Source organism: Geotrypetes seraphini, chromosome 18 (assembly GCF_902459505.1).
Source record: "Geotrypetes seraphini chromosome 18, aGeoSer1.1, whole genome shotgun sequence".
NCBI lineage: Eukaryota > Metazoa > Chordata > Amphibia > Gymnophiona > Dermophiidae > Geotrypetes > Geotrypetes seraphini.
Window position 1 is genome coordinate 1,441,753 of NC_047101.1, and position 26,446 is coordinate 1,468,198.

Sequence of the window (26,446 nt, forward strand, 5' to 3'; positions counted from 1 at the left end):
AGCGATACAATTTGCCCACCTTCTCCCACCAATAAAACTTAGTCTGAGCTCTTCACCTCCCTCTGCCAAGCAAAGTCTCACGATCGCAGCTGTGCAAGATGAGGCACTGACATACTGCTGCAGCTGCCAGAGGTTGGGAAAAATTTGTTGCCATTAAGAGAGACAGCATGGCAACTTTTTAAAATGTAAGCTATGTTTGCCTCAAAGATCTGAGGGGTTGAGAGGGAGGTAAGGAGTTCCTGCCACTACTACCATCACTGGGTGAGGGTGTTCCATTTGACTTTAAACCACTGGGAAAATACGAGAGTGATGTATCATCAGAGTCAGACTAATGGTCCATCAAGCCCAGTAGCCCATTCTCACGGTGGCCAATCCAGGTCCCTGCTGCTACTCTATTCCACCACTCCACACCCAGAACCTGTTATGATTGACTACTAGAAAGCAGGAAGTCTAAAAATTCTATAAGCCATAAAAAAGCAAAGCTCCTTACCTTCTGAACAGACAAAGCACCAGCTAACATTGACATGCTCATGGTTCCTGCACCCTCTCCTTGGGGTAAAATGATTGGGGCAAATAATGCTGTTAGAAGCAAGTACCACTGTTCCTGCAGCCAGACAGAAATCATTGGCATGATATGCAACAGGACATCGAACACACCGCATCAGTCGACCTAGCATTGAAATAGAGAAGTATAAAAATACCACATATCCTTAAGTCATTCAGAGCTATTTTTATGGAAGTCTTTATTAAATTGTTCAACATTCTATAAAAATGGAAACTGTACAATATACATTGATGAAGCATGGTAAAATCATGTGATTTATTTTTAGCACGTTTTTATTTCACGAAGACATATTAAAGGTAGGAAAAAAATCAAAGGTTAAATAAATAAATAGTTTCATGAGGGTTCTTTTTTGGGTGGGTTGGGGAGAATGCCAATAAAAGGATTAGAGCAATGCCAGAGGTAGATGAATTAGCTGACTTATTCTGCTCAAAAATTTGGGACTTAGAGTCAGGGTTGAAAAGTCTGCAAACTAGTCAAGCTGATCCAGTTAGGACTGATTTAGAAGAAAGTAGTATATGTTTAGGAAAATCTAGTTGGTCAGCTTTTCATGCATGTCACTTTTTTGTGACTTAGATCCTATGCCTTCAAAATGGCTTTCAGGCTTTAGTTATGATACAGAATAGTCTAAATAGTGGATAGGTACATGCATGTTGGAAAAAGGCAATTATTAAACAAATTTTGAAGATAAAGATTTAGATATGTTGAATCCAGCTAGTTATAGACCAGTTTCTAATCTTTAATTTTTAGCAAAATTGACAGAGGATCGTTTTGGAACAGTTGGTATCTTACATTGAATCAACAAATGTACTTAACCCAAGACAGGTGGGATTTCGAACAATGAATAGTACTGAGACAGTGTTAGCAGGCTTTCTTGGTGAGATTCACTTAATCTTGGAGGGGGGGATATTTTGCTATGGTAGTTGCATTAGATCTGAGTTCAGCATTTGATCTATTGGATCATGGTCTTTATATTTTCTAGGCATTTTAACACTGAGAACATGAGATAAGTTTATAGGAAACATGACTGGATATTTTGAAGTCATCTGCCTTGACCTCTTTGAAAAAAAAAACCCCAGAATATAAATGATAATTAACATTTTCTGTGCATACAGTGTACTTTGTGTTTTTTTAATTTTGTGGTTATCATTATGTATTAATAAGATTATATTGTGGGAGCTGGTTTGACTTCTTGATTGGGACGCAGGAGGAGATCCTTAACGCTGCCCCGTGTTCCCGCAGCAGCGGCAGGGCCCGGAGGTGGAATCGGGCAGGCACTGTGGAAGACGGACCCTTGACGTCATCGAGTTTGTCTTTCCTGGCGGTGAATTTCTTTAAATTTGGAACCGCTGCTGCAGTTGCGGCCGCAGGGCGTGGCCGAAGGGGCAGGTCTCGCCCCTTGGGAGCAACAAGGAGCCGGGGAGCAGAAGCTCAGGTCGTATAACTTTAATCTGTTATTATAGGCAAAAGGAAAATTAAGCCTAAGAGCTCAACACCTGCTGTTTCTGGTCCTATGGACAGACATTTGACATTTTCTACAGATATTCCAACACGACCTTTACCTGATATGAATTCTCCCATATCGGGAGCATCGCTGAGTCCCCTCGAAAGGACACCCCCCCTTCATCCAGTACCTTGTGGTAGCGGAAATATTACTCCTGCTATTTCCACTGAATTAGTGGTATCGTCTACTCAGATAAGTAAGGAGAAATTAGGTTCTTACCTGCTAATTTACTTTCTTTTAGCTTCTCCAGACCAGTAGAGGTTAACTTTACGAATGGGTATATATCTAATCATGACCAGCAGGTGGAGACTGAAAACAAAACTTTGGGACAGTATATCCTAGCCCCTCCTCTCTATTTCCCTCAGTCTGCCGAATAGCCAAGCAGAACCAAGAACTGGAAAACAACAGAGAGAAAAAACAATACTCCGAAAGGAGTAACAAATAACATACCCAAAATGCTGTTGGAAAATGCAGAGGAGAAATTCCCGAAGGAAGAATGTCCCCACAGCTCGCCAGCTAAGCCAGCCGAGCCACAGCCGCTGTTCTTCACTTCTCCCCGGCCCTAGAAAAATACTAGAACCCGCAGCAAAAACCAAAACTGCCCGCGCAACAGCCCCAACAACAACAACAACAGACAGGGTGGGGACCTCTACTGGTCTGGAGAAGCTAAAAGAAAGTAAATTAGCAGGTAAGAACCTAATTTCTCCTTCTTTAGCACTCTCCAGACCAGTAGAGGTTAACTTTACGAATGGGACGTACCAAAGCAGTCCCTCTCACGGGCGGGACCCCCGAAGGGCCGATACCAGTACACGCTCACCGAACACCGCGTCCCGACGCGCCTGCACATCAACCCGATAATGACGAACAAAGGAATGCAAGGAGGACCAAACCGCAGCCTTACAAATATCCACTGGAGGCACGAGCGACGACTCAGCCCAAGAAGCCGCCTGACCCCGAGTGGAATGAGCCTTGAGAAACTCCGGAACAGGCTGCTGTTTCAGAAGATAAGCGGAAGCAATCGTCTCCTTGATCCAGCGCGCAATAGTAGCCTTAGAAGCGCCAGCTCCCCGACGAGGACCCGCCAGGAGGACAAAGAGATGATCGGACTTCCGGAATTCCTGGGTCCGCTGCACATAAGAGCGAAGGACCCGACCGACATCCAACTTGCGCAGCTGCCGTTGCTCAGAAGAGCCCTCCCGACCACCCAAGACCGGGAGAACCACCGATTGATTGACATGAAAAGGAGAAACAACCTTCGGCCGAAAGGAAGGAACAGGCCGCAAGACGACCCGCTCCCTAGAAAACTCCAAGAAGGGAGCCCTACAAGAGAAAGCCTGCAGCTCAGAAACACGCCTAGCAGAAGTAATGGCCACCAAAAAGACCGCCTTCAAAGTAAGGTCCTTCAAAGAACAGTCGTCCAAGGGCTCGAAAGGCGGACGCACCAAAACAGAGAGAACCAGATTAAGATCCCAAGAGGGAACCGAGGGCCGTAGGGGAGGCCTAAGCAACTTGGCCGCCCGCAAAAACCGAATCACATCAGGAAGAGCCGATAAACGCTGACCTGACACCAACCCTCGAAAAGCCGACAGGGCCGCAAGATGAACCCGGAGAGAAGACCAAGCCAGGCCTCTATCCAGGCCATCCTGCAAGAACTCCAGAATGTTAGGCAGATAAGCGCGAAAAGAGGTCACTCCCCGCGCCCGACACCATTCCTCAAAGAGACGCCAAACCCGCACATAAGCCCGAGAGGTAGAAAGCCTCCGGGACCCCAACAGTGTAGAGATCACCTTGTCTGAATATCCCTTCTTGCTAAGGCGACCCCTTTCAAGAGCCACGCCGTAAGACAGAAGGGAGACGGGTCGAACATGGGAATGGGACCCTGCATCAGAAGGTCGTCCGAGAGAGGCAGAGGAAGAGGATCCGCTACCAGGTGCCTCACCAGATCCGCATACCACGGACGGCGAGGCCAATCCGGCGCCACCAGCACCACCAAACCCGGATGGTGAACAATGCGAAGAAGCACCCTGCCCACCAGCGGCCAAGGAGGGAACACATACAACAGCCCCTCCATTGGCCACTGCTGGACCAGAGCATCCAGACCCTCGGCCAGACCGTCCCTGCGACGACTGAAGAAGCGGGGCACTTTGGCGTTGCCACCCGTGGCCATCAGGTCCATCAGGGGCTGCCCCCAAGCCTGCACTATCAACTGAAACGCCTCGGCGCCGAGACACCACTCTCCTGGATCTAGGAAGTGACGACTGAGGAAGTCTGCCTGAACATTTTCTACCCCGGCTATATGAGAGGCCGAGAGGTCCAGCAGATGGGATTCCGCCCAAACCATGAGCAGAGCCGCCTCCTGCGCCACCTGAGTGCTCTTGGTGCCCCCCTGACGATTGACATAAGCCACCGCCGTGGCATTGTCCGACAGCACTCTGACCGACTTGCCCAGCAACAGGGAGTGGAAAGCCAACAGCGCCAGACGGACCGCTCTGGTCTCCAACACGTTGATCGACCAGGCGGCCTCCTCCGCGGACCAGGTGCCCTGAGCTGAGTGACCCAAACACTGAGCCCCCCAACCCAGGAGACTCGCATCCGTCAGGAGCACCGTCCACTGCGGGAGATCCAGACCCACCCCCTGAACTAGGTGAGGGGTCTGGAGCCACCAACGCAGACTGCAGCGCGCCAAGCCTCGCAGGGGAACCGGAACATCCATCCCGTGCCTCTGGGGAGACCACCTCCGGAGCAGAGCATACTGGAGAGGACGCATGTGGGCCCGCGCCCACCTCACCACGTCCAGGGACGCCGCCATCGACCCCAAGACCTGGAGGAAATCTCGCGCCCGAGGACACCGGGACGCCAAAAGCAGGCGAATCTGAGATTGCAATTTGCTCACCCGGCCCTCTGGGAGGAAGACCTTCCCCAAGGAGGTGTCGAACAGCACCCCTAGGTACTCCAGACGCTGAGCCGGGACCAACCGACTCTTGGAAAGGTTGACCACCCAGCCCAGCGACCGGAGAAACTCCACCACCCGAGCAGTAACCCGGGAGCTTTCCTGCAACGACTTTGCCCGAATTAACCAGTCGTCCAGGTAGGGGTGTACCAGGATACCCTCCGACCGCAAGGCTGCCGCGACGACCACCATCACCTTGGTGAACGTCCGAGGAGCCGTGGCCAGCCCAAAGGGAAGCGCACAGAACTGAAAGTGCCGACCCAAGATCGCAAAGCGCAGGAAACGCTGATGAGAGGCCCGAATGGGAACATGCAAGTAGGCCTCCGTCAGATCGAGAGAAGTGAGAAACTCCCCCGGCTGAACCGCCAGAATGACCGACCGCAGAGTTTCCATACGGAAAGAGGGAATCTTGAGAGCCCTGTTGACCCCTTTTAAATCGAGGATGGGCCGAAAAGTCCCCTCCTTTTTGGGCACCACAAAGTAAATGGAGTACCTGCCCGTGCCCCACTCCGGAGGGGGCACCGGAACAACTGCCCTGAGATCTAGCAAGCGCTGAAGGGTCTGGCGAAAAGCCTGCGTCTTCCCCGGAGTCTGACACGGAGAAGCGAGGAAAAAATCCGGCAGAGAGCGGGCGAACTCCAGGGCATAACCGTCCCGCACCACCTCCAGGACCCACTGATCGGACGTGATCTCGGCCCATTTGGGGAAAAATTCGCGCAGCCGAGCCCCCACCGGAACCAAAGGGGGCGCCGGCAAGGCGTCATTGTGCAGGACGGGAAGCGGGGGAACCGGCGGAGGGATTCCCTGCCCCCCGACGGGCCCCCCGAAAGGGCTGCATGCGCTGGAAGAACCGACCCCGGGAAAATCCCGGAGACTGGAAAGAAGCAGCCCCACGCCCAGGGCGATACTTGCGAAAATCCCGCAAACGCCCCCGGGCCGCACCCCCCCGAGACGCCGGGCGGGCACGGTCCTCCGGCAGACGGGGAACTTTCGAGTCCGACAGAGTCTGAATCAACTTATCCAAGTCCTCTCCAAACAAAAACGACCCCCGAAAGGAAAATTTAGTAAGCTTAGCTTTGGACGCAGCATCCGCCGCCCAAGCGCGCAGCCACAACACACGCCTTGCGGCCACGCCAAAAGCCATAGACTTAGCCGATATCCGCACCAAGTCATATAGAGCATCTGAGAGGAATGAGGCCGCCATCTCAATCTTCGCAACCTCCTGATCCACCAGAGACCAGTCGTCAGACTCTCGATCCAAGACCCGCTCCGCCCACCGAAACACGGCGCGAGCGACCAGTCCCCCACAAATAGCCGCCTGGACCCCAAAGGCAGAGACCTGAAAATTTTGCTTAAGGATGCTCTCCAATTTGCGCTCCTCAGGGTCCCGCAAGGCAGAACCGCCCTCAACAGGCATGGTATGCCGCTTGGAAATTGCCGAGACCACCGCATCCACGACTGGCGAAGCTAACGTAGCCCGATCCCCTTCAGGAATGGGATACAGGCGAGCCATGCTGCGCGCCAGCCGAAACGGCGCCTCCGGCGTTTTCCACTGCTCCAGAATAATATCCCGAATATCCTGATGCATAGGAAAAGAGCGGGAAATGGAACGGATCCCCCGTAACAGGGGGTCCCCCACACGCGGAGTCTCCTGCGGCGCGTCCTCAAAACGCAAAACCGTAGAAACCTGTTGAATACGGTCAGGCAGCTCATCTTTCTGAAAAAGGCGCACCACGGACGCCTCGTCACTGGAGAACGGGAAATCCGACAACCCGCCGCCAGCTTCCGTCCCCTCCAGAGAGTCCTGGAACTCCTCAGAAGGGTCCAGGTCCTCCTCCAGACCGACCCGTTCCTCCGACCACAAATTCTCGTCCCACGACACCCGCGGACGCTTGGACAAGGGAGGCGGCGGAGGGGACGTCACGCCAGACGAAAGAGGCAAAGCCGCAGGGAGCGCGGAGGAAAACCCACCCCCCGAAACCCCCTGGGCGCAACCGGGACCCCCAGCCGCCTGAAAATAGGCTCTGCATAAAGAAAAGAAAAATTCAGGAGAAAAACCCCCCGAGGGTCCCAAGGGACTCCCTGCCACAGCAGGGGACCCAGCAGAACCTTGCCCCTGCATAGTCAAAACAGGGGGAAGGTCACCTGAGGTGGAAGACAAAATGGAGGGGCCAGACAGAGAAGATGGCGGTTTTCCCGCCAAAAAAAAGCTCCCTCCATAGCCTGAAGCGGCTGAGAAACCTGAATAGTCTCAGCCGCTAAAGCAGGCAAGCCGGCATCAGCTGTCAAAAAATCAGCTGAGAGGGAATCCTTCGGGGAATCCCTCCGTGGGCGGTTGTGGAAGACCGGGCTTCCCCACTGCTCCAAGCCGACTCGCGAGGCACCATCGGCGGGGAGCTCTGGGCGCCTGCAGCCGCTGCCGACGGAGCTCCACCACCTCACCGACCCAAACCGCCGAGTTCAGGCCGGCCGCGAGTGCCTCGCGGCTGGACTAAAATTGTGGCCTACTCCCCCGGAGAAGGGCACAATTGCTCCATACGCGACCTAGCTATAAAAAAGTGCTGGTTACATGAAAAAATACAGTAAAATACAGTTTTCTTAAAGGGAAACAACCCTTCAGACCAGCACTACCTCAGGATTTTTTTTTTTTTTTTACAGAACAGACTCCACAGGCTCTCGAAGCAATATGCCTTGCTTGATTTAGGGGGCAAGGGATACTGCTGAGGCTCCTCTAAAAAAATGTGGGGAGGTGGAGGAAGTGGGGGGAGGGACCCCGCTCGTGACCCGCCGGGTTTGACACCCCCGAGGTCGGACGAACCCCCAAACAGAGTCCGCCCAAGCTCCGTCCGGCTAAAAACAGGGACAATAAACCCCCTAAACAAATTCCAACAGCCCTACCAAGAGAGATGGGTACAGATCACATCAACACCTGCTGGAGACTGAAAGAAGACTGGGGGAAATAGAGAGGAGGGGCTAGGATATACTGTCCCAAAGTTTTGTTTTCAGTCTCCACCTGCTGGTCATGATTAGATATATACCCATTCGTAAAGTTAACCTCTACTGGTCTGGAGAGTGCTAAAGAAACTAGATTTTACTGAAATACCTAAACCACTTGAATTTTCAGGTGTAGTAGAGGATCAACCACTAGCAGTGGAAAAACAAGATATTACCCTTAAAGATTTATGTTTAGGAATTTCTAGAGTTGAAGGGTTTCTCAGAGAATCAGTGAAACAAATATTGGACTATTCACATTCTGTGTCTCAAAAGTTTGAGAATGTGGATTCTAACTTAAGGTCTTTGGATAAAAGATTAAGTGTGGTTGAAACTCAAAGTAATACATTGCAAGCTGTCTCAGTATCTGCTGTTAAGGATTCTACGGTGTTACATTCTAAAATAGAAATGTTGGAAAATATGCATAGCGCGAGGAATCTACGCTTGGTTAATTTCCCAGTGACTCATTTATTATCTCCTGAAATTTTGCTAAGGAAATTTTTCAAAGAAATACTGGAATTACCCAATGCGGAGAATTTCCCAATAAATAATTTTCCGCAAAAGAAAATACAATCCGACCAGGAGGTGGACCACCTGGTAACAAGCAAAATAAATCTGACAGAGTTTTTGGAAGATACTCAGGATGTGATTCAGAGTAGGTCCACCATGGTAATAACATGCATGAGTGAGATAGATAAAATGTTAATAATGAAACTTTACTTTAAAAATAGGTTGACAAAATTTTGTGGAGATTTGGTTAGAATTTTTCCTGATGTCTCAAGAGCTACGCAACTAAGAAGGAAATAATTTCTGAAATTAAGAATAAGAGTCTTAGCTCTTGAGGCATCTTTTTACCTAAAATTTCCATGTAAATGTCTTGTTAAATTACAAAACAATAGAATACAGGTTCTGCACGCAATTAGATTGAAATTGAACAAGAGGAAAAGACCTCAGAAGCCTGCACCATCGAGAAAGCACAGTTACTTACCGTAACAGGTGTTATCCAGGGACAGCAGGCAGATATTCTTGACTGATGGGTGACGGCACCGACGGAGCCCCGGTACGGACAATTTTAGAGTGATTGCACTCTAAGAACTTTTTAGAAAGTTCTAGCTCGGCCGCACCGCGCACGCGCGAGTGCCTTCCCGCCCGACAGAGGCGCGCGGTCCCTCAGTTAGTATAAGCCAGCTAAGAAGCCAACCCGGGGAGGTGGGTGGGACGCAAGAATATCTGCCTGCTGTCCCTGGATAACACCTGTTACGGTAAGTAACTGTGCTTTATCCCAGGACAAGCAGGCAGCTATTCTTGACTGATGGGTGACCTCTAAGCTAACAAAAAGAGGGATGGAGGGAAGGTTGGCCATTAAGAAAACAAATTTTGTAATACAGATTGGCCGAAGTGACCATCCCTTCTGGAGAATGCATCCAGACAATAATGAGATGTAAAAGTGTGAACTGAGGACCAAGTAGCAGCTTTGCAGATTTCCTCAATAGGAGTGGAACGGAGGAAAGCTACAGATGCTGCCATTGCTCTGACTCGATGGGCCGTGACAGAACCTTCCAGTGTCAGTCCGGTCTGAGCATAACAGAAAGAAATGCACGCTGCTAGCCAATTAGACAACGTGCGTTTAGAAACAGGACGTCCCAATTTGTTCGGATCAAAGGACAGAAAAAGTTGGGGAACTGATCTGTGGGGTTTCGTACGCTGCAGATAGTAAGCAAGAGCCCTTTTACAATCCAAAGTATGCAGAGCTTGTTCCCCAGAATGAGAATGAGGTTTTGGAAAAAAAACCGGTAGGACAATGGATTGGTTGAGATGAAATTCCGAGACAACCTTGGGGAGAAACTTTGGATGTGTACGCAGAACCACCTTGTCATGATGAAAGACCGTAAAAGGTGGATCTGCAACCAGTGCATGAAGCTCACTGACTCTCCTGGCAGAGGTAAGAGCAATAAGGAAAAGTACCTTCCAAGTGAGAAATTTGAAAGGAGAAGTAGCTAAAGGTTCAAATGGAGGCTTCATTAAAGCTGAAAGAACCACATTGAGATCCCAGATAACCGGAGGGGCTTTAAGAGGTGGTTTCACATTGAAAAGCCCACGCATGAACCTGGATACCAGGGGATGAGCTGAAAGAAGTTTTCCATGGACTGGCTCATGAAAAGCTGCAATGGCACTGAGGTGGACCCTGATGGAAGAGGACTTCAGGCCAGAATCAGACAAAGAAAGAAGATAATCCAACAACGTCTCCACCGCTAGGGAAGAGGGATCAAGATGATGAAGAAGACACCAGGAAGAAAACCTCGTCCACTTTTGATGGTAACATTGTAGAGTGGCTGGTTTCCTGGAGGCATCCAGAATGGAACGAACGGGCTGAGATAAAAGAGTATCAGTCGAGTTCAGCCCGAGAGATACCAAGCCATCAGGTGTAGAGACTGGAGGTTGGGATGCAGAAGGGTTCCCTGCTGTTGCGTAAGCAGCGAAGGAAACAGAGGAAGAAGAAAAGGTTCCCTGGAACTGAGTTGAAGTAGAAGGGAGAACCAATGTTGCCTGGGCCACCTCGGAGCAATCAGAATCATGGTGGCTCGTTCCCTCTTGAGCTTGAACAAGGTTCTCAACATGAGAGGCAGAGGAGGGAAGGCGTACAGGAACTGATTCGACCAGTTGAGGAGAAAAGCATCTGCTGTTAGACGGTGTGGAGAGTAAAGTCTGGAGCAGAACAGGGGCAGCTGATGATTGTGAGGAGCTGCAAAGAGGTCTATCTGAGGAGTGCCCCATTGATCGAAGATAGACTGTAGAGTTACAGGATCGAGTGTCCACTCGTGAGGTTGGAGAATTCTGCTGAGTTTGTCCGCTAAGGAATTCTGTTTCCCTTGAATGTATATAGCTTTCAGGAAGAGATGATGATCTATGGCCCAAGTCCAGATCTTCTGGGCTTCCTGGCATAAAAGGCGAGAGCCTGTCCCACCCTGTTTGTTGATGTAGTACATCGCAACCTGATTGTCTGTGCACAACAGAAGGACCTGAGGAAAGAGAAGGTGTTGGAAGGCCTTGAGGGCGTAAAACATCGCTCTGAGTTCCAAGAAATTGATTTGATGTTTCCTCTCCTGGGCTGACCAAAGACCTTGAGTCTGGAACTCGTTCAAGTGAGCTCCCCATGCATACAGAGAGGCGTCGGTGGTGATGACTAGTTGATGAGGAGGCTGATGGAACAGAAGACCTCTGGATAGATTTGAGGATACCAACCACCATTGCAGAGACTGACGAAGAGATGATGTCACAGATATGTGTCGTGAGCAAGGGTCCGACACTTGGGACCACTGAGTCGCAAGGGTCCATTGAGGAGTGCGCAGGTGAAGACGGGCATGAGGTGTGACATGAACTGTGGATGCCATGTGTCCCAAGAGCACCATCATTTGCCTTGCTGAGATGGACGGCAGAGGAAGTACCTGGTGACATAGAGACTGAAGGGTCTGAAGACGATTGGATGGCAGGAAAGCTCTCATGAGGAGTGTATCCAGGATCGCTCCAATGAATTGAAGTCTCTGAGTGGGAATGATATGGGATTTGGGTAGATTGATCTCGAATCCCAGAAGTTGTAGAAACTGGATGGTTTGGTTGGTGGCCAGAAGGACCGCTTGGGCAGAAGTGTCTTTGATCAACCAATCGTCCAGGTAAGGAAATACATGCAGGTGGTGAGAGCGTAGAAAAGCCGCCACCACAATGAGACATTTGGTGAATACCCTTGGAGATGAGGCAAGACCGAAGGGCAGCACCTTGTACTGGTAATGACAATGATTGATCATGAATCGGAGATATGGTCTTGAGGTTACATTGATCGGTATGTGAGTGTAAGCCTCTTTGAGATCGAGGGAGCATAGCCAGTCGTTTTGATTTAGAAGGGGATAAAGGATGGCTAAAGAAAGCATCTTGAATTTTTCTTTTACCAGATGAATGTTGAGATCGCGAAGATCCAGGATGGGTCTGAGATCTCCTGTCTTTTTGGGAACTAGAAAGTAGCGGGAGTAGAATCCCTGCCCCTTTTGATCTAGAGGAACTTCCTCTATAGCGTTCAGAAGGAGGAGGGATTGGACCTCCTGAATAAGGAGGGCTGATTGAGGACTGTTCAAAGCAGACTCTTTTGGCAGGCTTTGAGGTGGGAGAGTCTGAAAGTTGAGAGAGTAGCCGTGGCGGATGATGTTGAGGACCCATTGGTCCGAAGTGATTACTTCCCACCGGCTGAGGAACAGAGAAAGTCGACCTCCTATTGGTTGAGGCAGGAGAGCAGGAATAGGGATACTGGCTATACTGCGGAGAATGAAGTCAAAAGGGCTGTGACTTTTGCTGAGGAGGTTGTTTTACAGCTTGTTGCTGTTGCTGTTGTCTGGGAGGCTGACGTTGCTGTTGTCTCTGACGCCTAGGTTGTTGAGCAGTGGTAGGCAATGGACGGGCTGTGAAACGGCGTTGATAGGCCGATTGCTGCCTGTATGGTCTTGGCGGAGGAGGCTTCTTTTTATTTTTGAGCAGGGTATCCCAGCGCGTCTCATGAGCAGAGAGCTTTTGTGTGGTTGAGTCCATGGAATCCCCAAAGAGCTCATCCCCTAGACATGGGGCATTGGCTAACCGATCTTGATGGTTAACATCAAGCTCGGATACCCGAAGCCAGGCCAAACGACGCATAGCTACTGACATTGCTGTCGCTCTGGATGTAAGTTCAAAAGTGTCATATATGGATCTCACCATAAACTTACGCAATTGGAGAAGAGACGACAAGCATGTGTGAAAAGCGGAATGCTTTCGTGAAGGAAGATATTTCTCGAAAGAAGCCATGGTGGTAAGGAGATGCTTTAAATAAAAAGAAAAATGAAAAGCATAATTACTAGCCCTATTAGCTAACATAGCATTTTGGTAGAGCCTCTTACCAAATTTATCCATGGCCCTTCCTTCTCTGCCAGGAGGGACAGATGCATATACACTGGCTCCTGAAGTCTTTTTAAGGGTGGATTCGACAAATAAGGATTCATGTGGTAGTTGAGGTTTGTCGAACCCAGGAATGGGAATTACCTTATATAGAGAATCCAGTTTACGTGGGGCCCCTGGGACAGTTAAAGGAGTCTCTAAATTCTTATAGAAAGTTTCCCTCAGGATGTCATGAAGGGGAAGTTTCAAAAATTCCTTTGGAGGCTGATCAAAATCAAGGGCATCCAAAAAAGCTTTAGACTTTTTGGATTCAGCCTCCAAAGGAATGGACAAGGACTCACACATCTCTTTCAAAAAACTAGAGAAAGAGGAAGTGGCCTGTTTGGAGGATGGGTCAGGGACAGCCGAATCCTCCTCCTCTGAGGAACATTCTCCTTCAGAAAGAAAGGGTTCCTCTGAGTCTCCCCACAGATCAGGGTCCCTTACATGGGAAGAATGGTCCCGAGACTCAGGTGTCGACGTTTGCATGTGTCGGGTTTTGCGTATCGACTTACCCGACCTCATCGATACCGTGTCCGGAGAAGTTATCGGACGCACCGGTGCCGAAGTCTGTACCGATTGATGGTGAGCTCTCGGCTCCGGTGCAAGGACTGGCATCGATACCGATGAGGTTAGGTGAAGCGGTACCGAAACAGTGGAAGCGGTTAAAACGGGTTCCACAATCGGTACCGATACAGGTTGTTCAACAACCGGTACCGATGGCTCGGTGCGAACTGGCACCGGAAGGTTCGGTGTCATGATAGCAGGAAGGAGTCGTTCTAATTGTTCCTTCAGCTGCACCTGAAGGATGGCCGTAATGCGGTCATCGAGGGATGGCACCGGTACCGCTTTTTTCTTCTGCGGTACCTGCGGTGCCGCTCGACGCCCCGGAGATGAGGAGCCCGATGTCGAGGGACTCACCTCTATAGGGGCGGAGCGCTTCCTCTGGCGTCGAACCGGCGGCAGGATTGGGCTCACTGCACTCGAGGCCGGAAGACGTTCCAGCGGGGAAGGCTTCTTAGCCGGCTTACCTGACTGTTGGGATGCCGGTGTGGAATCACGCGGCGTCGAAGACGAGGGTGCCGACTGAATCGGTGCCGAAGCCGGAGTCGAAGGAACGGGGTCGGACATCTCGGCACCGAACAACAATCGCTGTTGAATTAAGCGATTTTTTAAAGTTCGTTTTTTCAAAGTAGCACAGCGGGTGCAAGAGGAGGCCTGATGCTCAGGACCCAGACACTGTAAACACCAGTTGTGTGGGTCCGTGAGAGATATAGGCCTAGCACACCGCTGGCACTTTTTAAAACCCGGTTGAGGGGGCATGAAAGGAAAAACGGCTTCCGCCAAATCGAAGGCCGAGGCTTCGATGGTGGCAGAAGGCCCCGCCGGGGAAAACCGAAATTGAAGAAAAAATTGAAAGAATTTTTTTTTTTTTTTTTTAAACAAAATAAAAGAAAGAAAAAAGGCAAATTAGCCAAACGTTTACGCGAGCGGGAAGGCAAGTATGAAAAAATTTTCAACAGCCGTTGAAAACGCGTCTTCTTAGCTCCGCGGAAACTAAGAAACTGAGGGACCGCGCGCCTCTGTCGGGCGGGAAGGCACTCGCGCGTGCGCGGTGCGGCCGAGCTAGAACTTTCTAAAAAGTTCTTAGAGTGCAATCACTCTAAAATTGTCCGTACCGGGGCTCCGTCGGTGCCGTCACCCATCAGTCAAGAATAGCTGCCTGCTTGTCCTGGGATAATATTAAATTCTGTAATGGTTACTCAGCAGGACAGGTTCTCTATCATTGGTCTTTGTCATTGGACCAATGATAGAGAACCTGTCCTGCTGAGTAACCATTACAGAATTTAATATTCTCGATGGTGCAGGCTTCTGAGGTCTTTTCCTCTTGTTCAATTTCAATCTAATTGCGTGCAGAACCTGTATTCTATTGTTTTGTTGTCTACATTGAAGAGGTTCTTATCCATTCCAATTTCACAGTAGTTGTTAAATTACAAGACATTGAATATATATTTTGGGATCCTATTCAATTGCAACAATTTCTAATAGCTCGAGAACAGAAATTAGTTTTCTTTTTTTGCTTTAAATGATTCATTACTGAGAAAATTGGAGGATGTAAGAGTCCCAAATAGTAGGGAAAGGTCAAGATTCACATGAATCAAGAACCAATTCTTAGTTTTTATTTTATTTTTGTTAGTTGGAAAGTAGCATGTCTCTCCATTGTTGTGGGCTTGAAAAGGAATGTTTGTGTTGTATAAGTATTGTTAAAACTTGGTGTAAGAAACCTTTATTCTTGGTATCATTTGATATTGTAAATCATTAAATTTATAAATAAAAAAAAAGATTATATTGTGTGTATATGAAAAATGGATAGAAGAAACTGCATTACAATTAGTATTATTATTATGGGGGGTGGGGGCAGGGGCGGAGCTTGGGCAGATCTGGGTTAGAGCTTGGGTGGGGGTACTCAGTTGGTATTTGTTAGGCTTAGGGGGTGCTTGGCTTTAAGAAGTTGAGAAACACTGCTGAAAAGGATTTCAGCTTGCGTCTCTTGGGCTCCGCAGCCTCTGTGCCCCTGCATTTAGGACAACCGCCCTTCCGGGGTACCGAAGGAAAACAGCCCCAACCAATGGGCTTCCTGCCCGTTATTTGGCCCTAGAGAGCAAAGGAGAGGCTAAGTTGACTGCTCCAACCCCCCTTCACGTGCTGCATGCCATATGGCGCAAGGGCACTCTTTCGGAGCCCATCCAGCACAAACCTGGCTGAATTAGGGTCAAAAGAGCCTGAGGACTCCATCCCTACCAGTTTTGAGGCAAAACAAGGTGATTCGGAGCTTCTGGAGAACATTGAAAAAAAAAAAAAATTCAGAAATCCAAGATGGCTGCTATGGCAGCATTTTGGCACAAAAAAACTAGTGATTTTAGGGTTTTAGAGGTGGGGAAACATCAGGGAACAAGAAGAAACCTTCAAAATTATAATTTAATTTACAGACCCCCTCCCCCACACTTCTCCTCACAGGCAATGTGCTGCAGCCTGCCTCAACTCCGAAAGGTAGCTGGATCTGGGAGAAGAAATCACTACCTCACAACTGAATGTCCTTCTAACTGGTATCTGACTGAGCCGTCAATCCCCGCAGATATGAAGGTGAAACGCAGCCAGAATCCTGCGAGGCCCTGCTGAGCCCTCTATGGATGCCTAACAGCCTGTGCTTAAGCCTCTGCAAAGCAGTAGGAACAAGGGGAGACAGCCCTGAGCTACAAAAAGGCTTCTGCATGCTGGCCAGCAGGTGCCACAAGGGATTAGCCTGTCAAGCTACAGACCTCAGTCTGCTTGTTCTCCACACAGACAGAGCTATACCCTTGACTAAGGGAGCTCTTAGCACCAAAATGATGCAAAATGACTGCAAAAAAAGACCAAAAAACACCGACAAAAATATTAAGCAGATCAGAAAAATTCCTTAAGGCTCACGTGCAGATGGAAAAAACTGAATGGGGCAGCAGAGCCCTCTAGTGAAATATAAGGGATTCAAAAGTTAGAGTGAATTCCTTCTGCACTGGGATATTACCCGACGGTCCAGAATGACACACCTATTGCACTAGAAATACCATTGCAATTTTACATGTGGAAATATTTATAAAATTACCTCCTTAATATGCAAGTGCTTTAAAAAAAAAAAAAAAGAGCAAAAGTGCAAATCCAATTACACCACCAAATCCCCACCCTGTGCAAGTTTCTCCAAGTGATGTCAATGAAAGATGAATTCTGCTCCTATTATGACTATACCTTTACCTTTAGATGCAGATGGATTGGCAGGGTTAGCAGCATGGCAAGACATACAGATGTGCAAGGAGCATCGAAAGCCTTTATTCTGAAGCATTGTGGGTGGATATTTCTTTACACATTCTTCATGGTAATACTTTCCACACAGAGGAAGCAAGCAGCGTTTTACAAAAAGATCATTCTTCTTGCATACAAAGCAGGTATGGAGACCTAACAGAGACAGAAGGGATAATATATGAACAGGACATACAAAATGCTACCAATTAAGGCAAACCAATGGTCTTTTGGCTGAAAGGCTTTCAGTTATTATGTACCTAGGAGTACCTGACATGCAGTCATAAAGGTACAATCAATGCATTGTAGATGGAATCAGTATCTGAGGGATTCTTCGAGATCAGCAGAGCCTTGGCCTGCTGTTGAGACCATATGCTCAGATCCATGGAAGGCAGAAAGATGGCTGCCCCTGCTGGTCAAGTAAAAGAAAGAATGCACGCCTCTAGTACTTGACCTAGAAAGAGTTTGCAGAACTGCTTGAGCAGTCAAAGTTGGCAGGATAAAAATAGTTTGTGTAATGAAGGTAAAAATAGAGCAATATATAGGAATGCTAGAAAATCAGTAAATATTTGAAAATATTTGGATGTATATGGTGCTGCAACAGTCAGGAATCCACGTCGCTGGACAGAAAGAGTGAAGAACAAGGATGCAGCAGGACCCTACACTGCTCATTTCTTCACACCATGTATGTGAGAGCTAAGATGGACCACTGCTGATTCAGCTGGGCATGTCTTATGTGTATTATCATGATTTCCTGATTTAAGAAAAGGCAAACGAAGGGCATGAGAAGTGGGACTTTGGAGGGAGGGAGCTCCCTATGTTGTCTACAATGGCAATGGAGAAAGAATGCTATAGAAGCACAGACTATACCTGTGGCACACTCTTTGCAGATGAACTTTCCCTTTGGCATTGCAGACATCCCAATGCACTGCAGGTGAAAAGCCCCACAGCACTGAGCCTCACAAAGCAGCAGCTCCCCCAGCTTCTCACAAATCTGTATGATGGATTAAACAGAGGACTTGCATCACATATTCATGGCCTCCTCCCCACCCATACACTTAGGATTCTCACCTCAGCCTGCAAATACACCAACTACTCCTATGGGAATTCTGCAGAATTTTGCATTATTTATAGTGTTTTTGTACAGAATTCCCTTAGGATAAGGTCTTCTTCCTTTCACCTCTTCAAGCTCAAGTCTCCCCAGTTCTTTCTTTCATGTCCAGCAAGACTCTTCATTGTCTTCCCCCAAAGTCTTCTACATGCAGTGCTCCATCTCTCATTCTGCCTCTTGCCTCCAACCTTTCATTTTATCTCCACACACCCTCTCCCATGGCTTATTCTCTCAAGCCTTGACTGTACCACAGAGACTGCACCACAAGAGGAGGAGGAAATGAATTGCTGCACATTGGGCCATGTCCTCCTGCTCTGCTGGCCTAGACCAGACTATTTCTGTGAAATGTGGGACTGTACAGAGGCTTGTGTGGTTCACAGAACAGTCGGGAGGAGGAAAGTGGCCCAATATATAGTAGTTCACTACCTCCTCTTCTTATCCTGCAATCTCTGCAGGCAAGGGGGACAGAGACCGAGGACTTTATGCCGGCACCTTCACAGAATTCTGCATGTTCTGCAGATGTGGGAATTCTGGGCAAATTCTGTGTTGCAAAAGTTGTATAGAATTCCCTGAGGAGTAACCGATTCATGCTATACAAAGCCAGCAATGTTAAAAGTAGCCTTCTAAATACAGCAGTTTAATTTGTACTAGATGAAAATTAATGGCACTGTATTAACCTCATTTCCAGAATGTATTTGTATAAAGAATGCAATAAAATAATAAATAAATAAAGATACACAAGTGCCTACATGGTTTAATTTTTACATCTTGGTCAATATTAAGAGTACACCAGGGGCTTAAGGAGTGAGATCAAAACCAATATACTGCATATATAAAAAAGGCACTGGTTATCCAGCATGTGTAACAATCCCCACTGTCATGTACAATATGTTTTTCAAGAAAAATCTCCAAAAAGCAATCTTAGCCCTCTCTGATTTCCTACCTGACAAACATTCTCCTTGAGCGCAGCGCCTCCTCCTCGCTCCACCTGCACTTTCTTTGATGAGGCCCCTCCATGATCATGGTCATTTCCTTCCTCTGCAATGTGCTTGGGGCTTGCATGTGCAGTAACTGACATCTCTCCCTTTGGAAAGAAAAAAAAAAGCTGTGGCCCTTACAGATGTCTAAAATTTCTGGAATTAAAGACAACTTTTCTATACACTATATATTCAGAACTTTGGAAACTTCTGCTCAAGCAAGAAACCTGAGTTTTCTTAACTTTCCTGTCACTTCTGTCCTTGCACCTGACATATTATTGAAGAAATCTTTACAAGAAGTGTTTAGTTTGTCTAACTTGGAGAAAAGAGGGTATTCTAATTCTTAGCTGCTTCCTGGTGAATGGTTCTTCACAGCAGGATTGAGTGGCCTTGATTCAGCAGGCACAGACAATTTTTTCCTCTTTTTGTAGTGGGCTGGAATTCAAGTTTTCAGTTGACTGAACACAATCGCCTTTTCTTATTATTTTAGTTTTTCTTAATGATTTTTTTTTCTTTCTCCCCTTTATGTGGGCTTCAATATTTGGACTAATTTGTGATTAATATTGCCCATTCTTATGTTCATAGTTGTTTAGTAAGTGTCGATATTCTCAATGCAGCAATATACATGGCTTGACTAAATTGGAACCCTCTACACTAAGTAATAATACCTGTTTGCTGAATATATAAAGTACTATAACACATTAATAAATACATTAGTTAATCAGGAGGAAAAGATCAAGAGCTCAGAAGGAACAGGCCTTAGAATTCATCTTGTGAACTTTAATCTTTTTGTACTTTTTTCAATTTTACTCTATTTCTTTACATAGCAGTAGCTTAACTCAAGCTGAGCGACTTATGCTCTACACGAAATGAGGCTTCTTCAAGGGCTGGTTGCTTGTTAAATCTGTGTTGCTACTACTCACTTTTAACCAATAAATCTATATTTTTGTAATGTAGTTTCCTGTTTATTTCTTTAGTGGCAGCTGTCTCAGTTGGAAACATGTATACAACTATACTGATTCATTTTATATTAATAAGTGGGGAAAGCATACAGAAAGAGTGTGTAAAGGTGTGTGTGTGTTTTTTGGGTGGTGTTTTGTGTTTTTTTTTTGCTGGAAAGGGTGGCTAGTGGAGAAATACCTAAACATTCCATTGGCTCAGAAACAATAATAAAATGAAACCAAGTGTGAAAACACAGCTAACCCTTACATGAATTATATAGTTTGAGTACCTGAATAAATTAATGTAAACCATTCTGAGCTCCCTTGGGAGAACGGTATAGAAAATTGAATAAAATAAATAAATAAAACACTGTCCCAAGCTAACAAGTATTGCTATACTTCTCCATCACTAGGTGGCAGCATATACAGCAACCAGTAGCAAACAACATAGGTCAATCACCAGGTATTACCATACATAGAAACCATCTTGAGGGCTATAGGTTTCAATCACTAGATTTCACAGTAGAGTTTACAAAAAAGAAAATAAATACACATCCAAATTGCTAAGAATCAGTCCAGCAATGGATGCAGTGGCAGTAGAAGTGTTTGGCAAAGAAAGCATGGACTGGAGTGGCGTCCAGGCACAGTTTTCAAAGAAATTTGTCTGGGTAATTTAACAGCTACTGGGTAAATACCACAGGCTGAAAACTTCCCTTCAATTAATAAATTAGTAGTGGTGGACTTCACCAGCCCAGCAGAACTTTTCAAAGGGAAACCAGTGAGGGGGCATGGCTTGGAGCGCGCTAAACATGGAGGTGTGATCGAGTTGCTCTGTTTTTCCAGCCAGCAGTTTTAAGATTATAAATACCATTTTCGCCATAATTGTGGTTTTGGGTGGTTCGCAGGCTGTGTGAAGATGGCCAGTATGCGGCAAGGGAAAATTGACGCGGCTTTTGTGACAGCCGGCACGGCGAAGCGAGTGAAACATGATCATGTGACACCCTCAAAAACACCACTTCCGGAGGAGGAAGAGATTGAAAAAAAAGAAATTATGGCTGAGCTTAAAAAAATATCACAGCAGATTCAAAAGAACGCTGAAAGTATTCAAGAGGTAAAGGAAGAAGTTTTAAATACAAATAAACAGATGGAGATTGCTAACCAGAGAATGGCAGTTTTAGAACACAGAGTGGAGCAGTTAGAAATAACTGCAGCCCAATCTAAAGATGACAACAGAGTTATTAAAGATTTACAAAAACAGCTGGTAGACTATGAAAATCGCAGGAGGAGGAACAATGTAAAAATAATTGGGCTAGCAGAAAATTTGGAGGGGGAAATCCATTTCAGTTTCTGGAAAATTTGCTGCCAAAATTATTGCAACTGAATTCTAAGTACCCCCTAGAGATTGAAACAGCACATAGGATTCCTTTTCAAAGATCTGCTAACAACTCTTATTTTCAAGCTATTGAGATTTCAACAAGCCTTTGAAATATTAAAATTAGCAAAGGCAGATAAAAACTTAAATTATAAAGGCTCCAAATTATTGTTCCTGCCGGATTTTGCAAAGAGCACTGTGGCTGTAAGACAGCAGTTCCTTCAGCTTCGTCCTCAATTGAAAGAAAAAGGATATAAGTATGAATTATACTATCCTGCAAAGATGAGAGTATCCAGTGGGAATAAATCTCTTTATTTTGAGGATCCTGAAAAACTGAGAGATTTTTTGGCTACTTCAGAGCCAATGTTTATTTGAAGGTATTTCAAAAGAAGATGAACAGGAATATGCTGCACCATGATAGTGTTCTTATGATGTCCAATGGAGTTTACTTTATTTCAAAGATGTTATAGGATTTGATTAAATCTATTTATTATTTTTCTTTGTTCTTTCCTTTGTGTATGTGACATGTTTTATGGTGTTGGTGATGTCTTGAATGTTGTATGTTATTTGGTCTTAATGTATTGTCTATCAGTCATGTTTAGGTTTTATCAATTGGTGTCACAAGATTACAAGGAAATACAGTATTTATTTCCTTTAGGATAATCTCGACATATGGAATTTATTTGTTTTGATATTAATTGTTCTGTATGTGTGATGTGTCAGTTGTGATTGATTTAGGAAGGTATCAGCGATTATTCCTTATTAGTTATAATTCTAGGATTAATTGCTGCTTTCATTAGCTGATTTTGGAATATGGAAGTTATGAATTACTTATTTGATTTTCCAACTATAATATTGTATGTGCTATGCTCAAGTATGATAAGTATTTGAATATAAGGATGGATATAAAATATGTGTTTAATGTCTTCATTTTAATGAATTGGATGAGGGGATTTTAATGATATATTTTAAAATGTGTTAGGGTGGTGTATATTTGTTAAAAAAAAAAAAAGCTTTTAAACAAGATACAGAATGCATATTATGAAGATATTTAAAATTTTTGTTTTAAAGAATAATATAGTTAAAGGGGATCAAATGAGTTCTAATGCTAGTATTTGAGGTATTAAGTCTCTGTGATGTAGTATAATTGATCTATATAGTCAACATGAATTTGATTGATAATATGATTATTTATTTTATGAAACAAATGAATTGTTGTATGAATATTTATGGCATTAATGAATTGATTTATGTTATCATTTTTATAAGAAAATGGATTGGAGTTTACGTTGCGTGGGGGGAGTAAATGGGTTACATATCCTATGCGTGTTACAAGTTTAACCATTTATAGGGAGGGTTCGGGTGGGTTAGGGAGTGGGAATTCTTTTATATTATTGATAAAGATGATTTTAGGGAATAAAGGGGTTTGTTATTTAATTAATCTATTATTCGTTTTCATGAAGGTGCTGGTGTCTAGTCATTTTAAGTTGATTAAGCATGCATACTATTATAGGTATTTCCATATTTTAGATGATGATTAAGCTTTTTTCATTAAATGTCAATGGTCTTAATCACATGATTAAAAAGAAGAAAATGTTAGATTTCCTTAAAAAGCAAAATGCTGATATTTATTTCATTCAAGAGACGCATCTGTCAATTATTGAATCTAGGAAGCTGGAAGGGGGTTGGATCTCTAAAATATTTTTTGCTCCAGCAGTTGGGAAAAAAGCGGGGGTTGCTATCTTAGTTAGTAGAAAGTGTTCAGCGAATTTCCAAATGGTTGCTTTGGACCCCTTAGGAAGGTGGGTACATATCAAAATGAGCATGAGAAATAATACCCTTGATTTGTTCAATGTTTACGCTCCAAATACGAATCAAATGGAGGTTTTTAAAGACTTTACAACAATTATTACTCCCACTGGCTGCCTCTAATTTAGTGGTGGCTGGAGATTTCAATGCTGTAATGGATCTAATAGTGGATAAGAATCCAAGGAGGATTATGAAATCATTAGGTTTAGATAATTTGGTTCAATCTTGTGATTTGATAGCTATATGGCGTATTCTTCATTTTGGTGATTGGGAATTTTCCTTTTGTTCACAGGTTCATAATTCTTTTTCAAGGATTGATTATATTTTTGTTTCAAATAAAATAGCTCAGAAAGTAATAAAAGCCATCATAGATCCTATCATTTTATCTGATCATGGTGGTGTTTTGGATTGAATTATAAGTGGACGAGCAAGTTGATGCTAAGCCGATTTGGAGGTTTGATAATACTTTGATTGCAGATTCAAAATTCCTTGAAGATTTCAAATTAAAAATAATTGAATTTTTTAAAATTAACACCTTTGATGATATTAATATTGAGGTGTTGTGGGATGCTTTTAAAAGCAATCATGAGAGGACATATTTCATATTCGGCTTATATTAGAAAACAACTTAAAAAAAACAATTTTATGATTTGGAAAAAGAAATTAAGGTTTTGGAAAATAAATTAATTAGCAGATGGGAACAGAGTACACTACAAATTTTATTAAAAGCTAAAGCCAAGTATAATGAATTATCTTCAAAGTTTGTAAGAAATGATTTGTTTTATCAGCAAGCTCAGTATTATGGAAATTCAAATAAGGCAGGAAAATTACTAGCAAACTATCTTAAAGCAAAAAAAAGGAAAACAAAAATTATTGTAATAAAAGATAAAGGTGAAATACATACTAAAAATGAGCATATTTTACAACAGTTTCTTACTTTCTATAAGGACCTATATTCTTCTGAGACTTATAGAAACAGAGAACAAGATGGTTTAGAATTTTTAAATTTAATTAATGGACCAAAAATTCCTGAGCATATAAAAGGAAGTTTAGAAGAACCTATATCTCTAAAAGAATTAGAAATAGCATTGAAATCTCTTAGAGCTGGATCCGCTCCATGTGGTGATGGATATACTCTAGAATTCTATAAGTCATTTCAAATTACTCTTTTACCATATTTGTTAAATTTATATCAATATCAACTGACTAAAAGTTGTATTTCAGGTACTATAGCAGATTCCTTGGTTATTGTTTTGCCAAAACCAAACAGAGATCTCACTTTGGTTTCAAACTACAGGCCGATTTCATTAATAAATGTGGATGGGAAAATTATTACCAAATTATTGGCTTTAAGGTTGGCAAAAGCTCTCCCTTTTATTATTGATACTCACCAAACAGGATTTGTTGCAAGGAGACATTCTTCTCATAATACTAGACTGGCTTTTCATACTTTAAATTTAACAAAAAAAGTGAATGATCCGGCTTTCTTGGTTTCTTTGGATGCGGAAAAGGCCTTTAATAGGGTAGAATGGAATTTTATGTATCAAGCGTTGGAATGGTTTGGGGTGGGTTCTGGTTTCATTCAAATGATCCAGACGCTGTATAGCTCTCCTGGTGCAAGATTATACATTAACAATAGTTTATTGGATCGGTTTAACTTGCGAAGGGGGGTTAGACAGGGTTGTCCCTTGTCTCCATTGCTCTTTAATGTTGTTTTAGAACCCTTGTTAATTGCTATTAATCAAGCAAAGGGGATACAGGGTATTCCTTATTCGAATTGGGAATATAAACTTTCTGCTTATGCAGATGATATACTGCTTTATTTGAGGAATCCAGAGTCCACCATTCCATGCTTACTTGAATTGATAGAGAAATTTGGAAAGTTTTCAGGATATAAGATTAATTGGAGTAAGTCCTCCCGCTTAATGTTCACTGTGCCAAAGGCTTATTCGATTCATTTACTTTTGTCTGGAAAGAAGATGATGGTCTAAAATATTTAAGCATTATTATTAAAAACAATATTGAAGATACGGTGAAGGAGAATGAAAGACTTTTGTTAAAAAAAGTAACAAAAATGTGTGAGAAGTGGAATCCGTTGCATTTATCATGGTAGGGAAGAGTTCAAACTATAAAAATGATACTGCCTGTGGTTTGCTATCAAATGAGTATGATATCAGTTTTTTTTTCAAGGGTCCTTTTATAAAAAGTTAAATGGTATTCTTACGAAATTTGTTTGGTTGGGTAAAAGACCAAGAATTGCTTTAGTATCTTTACAGAAATCAATTATGGAGGGAGGGGTAAATTTTCCAAATTTTTATAGGTATCATCAAGCCTATATTCTACGTCAGGGTATGTATTGGGTCCTCCCAGAGCTCATGGAGAATGTCCCAGATTGGTTATATTTAGAATGGCGACTCCTGTTTCCTTTACATCTGGTTTATTTGCTTAGTATAAAGATACCTAGGAAATATAAAGAGAATAGGATTTTGATTGATACCTGGAAAACTTTACGTTATGTTAGTAATTTGTCACCTATTCCAATTTCTAAATCGTTACATTAATCCATTTGGGTAAAATGGATTAAAATTGGCGGATTTCAAATTGTCTGGAAGCAATAGATAATTGGAGGTATTCGAACTTTGAATGATATTATATCAAATGGTTCACTGCTTAGTTTTTCACAGTTGCAACATAAATATGGTTTAAATAAGACACAAAATTTTAAATGGTTGCAGCTGAAGCAGGCTATTCAGGAGGGGTTCCCTGAATGGAAGAATCTTAATAATCAGTATAGTTTAGAATTCCTATACTTTCAGGCGGATTTCTTGGGTCACCAAGCCGCACAGTGGTATAAATTACTATATGAATATTTGAATAAAAAAACTGAAAACTGGTTTGAAGGATATTTGGAGCATTGAGATCAAGCATCAAATTTCTGCATCTCAGTGGCCACGAATTTGGTCTTGGAGAATAAAATCTACAATGTCGGCATCTATGAGACAAACATGTTTTTTTTTTTTTTTTGTTACATAGAGCTTTTTGGACCCCAGTTCGTTTACAAAAATTAGATAGTTCCAAGTCTAATAGATGTTGGCATTGTAATAAGGATGCAGGGACTTTAGATCATTTAATATTTTTCTGTCCTTGCATTAATTCCTTTTGGAAATCAATTTGGCCCCAAATTAATTCGCTATTAGAAAATTTTGTTGCCTTGTCGTATGACACAATTTTATTTGGAACTTCAATGAGGTTTAAAAGTCAAATTTCAATGTCCAATAATAAATTATTACTAATTTTGACAGGAGTTGCCATTCAGCATATTACTAGGAACTGGAAAGATTATACAAGACTCAATTATACCTTTTGGTGGAATTCTGTATGTCACATAGACAAGATGGAAAGAGTTATTGCTTTACAAAATGGAAATTATGCTAATTTT

At 44.1% G+C, this 26,446-nt stretch overlaps 1 protein-coding gene across 3 annotated transcripts in view; it reads right to left on the reverse strand.

Moving 5' to 3' along the window:
- Nucleotides 1-26,446, reverse strand: part of NSD1 (nuclear receptor binding SET domain protein 1) — a 140,762-nt gene that overhangs the window by 26,762 nt on the left and 87,554 nt on the right. For all 3 annotated transcript variants that reach the window (XM_033926853.1, XM_033926851.1, XM_033926852.1), the window contains 4 exons: nucleotides 18,852-18,992; nucleotides 17,668-17,791; nucleotides 16,753-16,953; nucleotides 491-670 (listed from right to left, as the gene is read on the reverse strand). In XM_033926853.1, coding sequence (XP_033782744.1) covers nucleotides 491-670; nucleotides 16,753-16,953; nucleotides 17,668-17,791; nucleotides 18,852-18,992 — 646 coding nt within the window. The remainder of the gene's footprint in view (nucleotides 1-490; nucleotides 671-16,752; nucleotides 16,954-17,667; nucleotides 17,792-18,851; nucleotides 18,993-26,446) is intronic.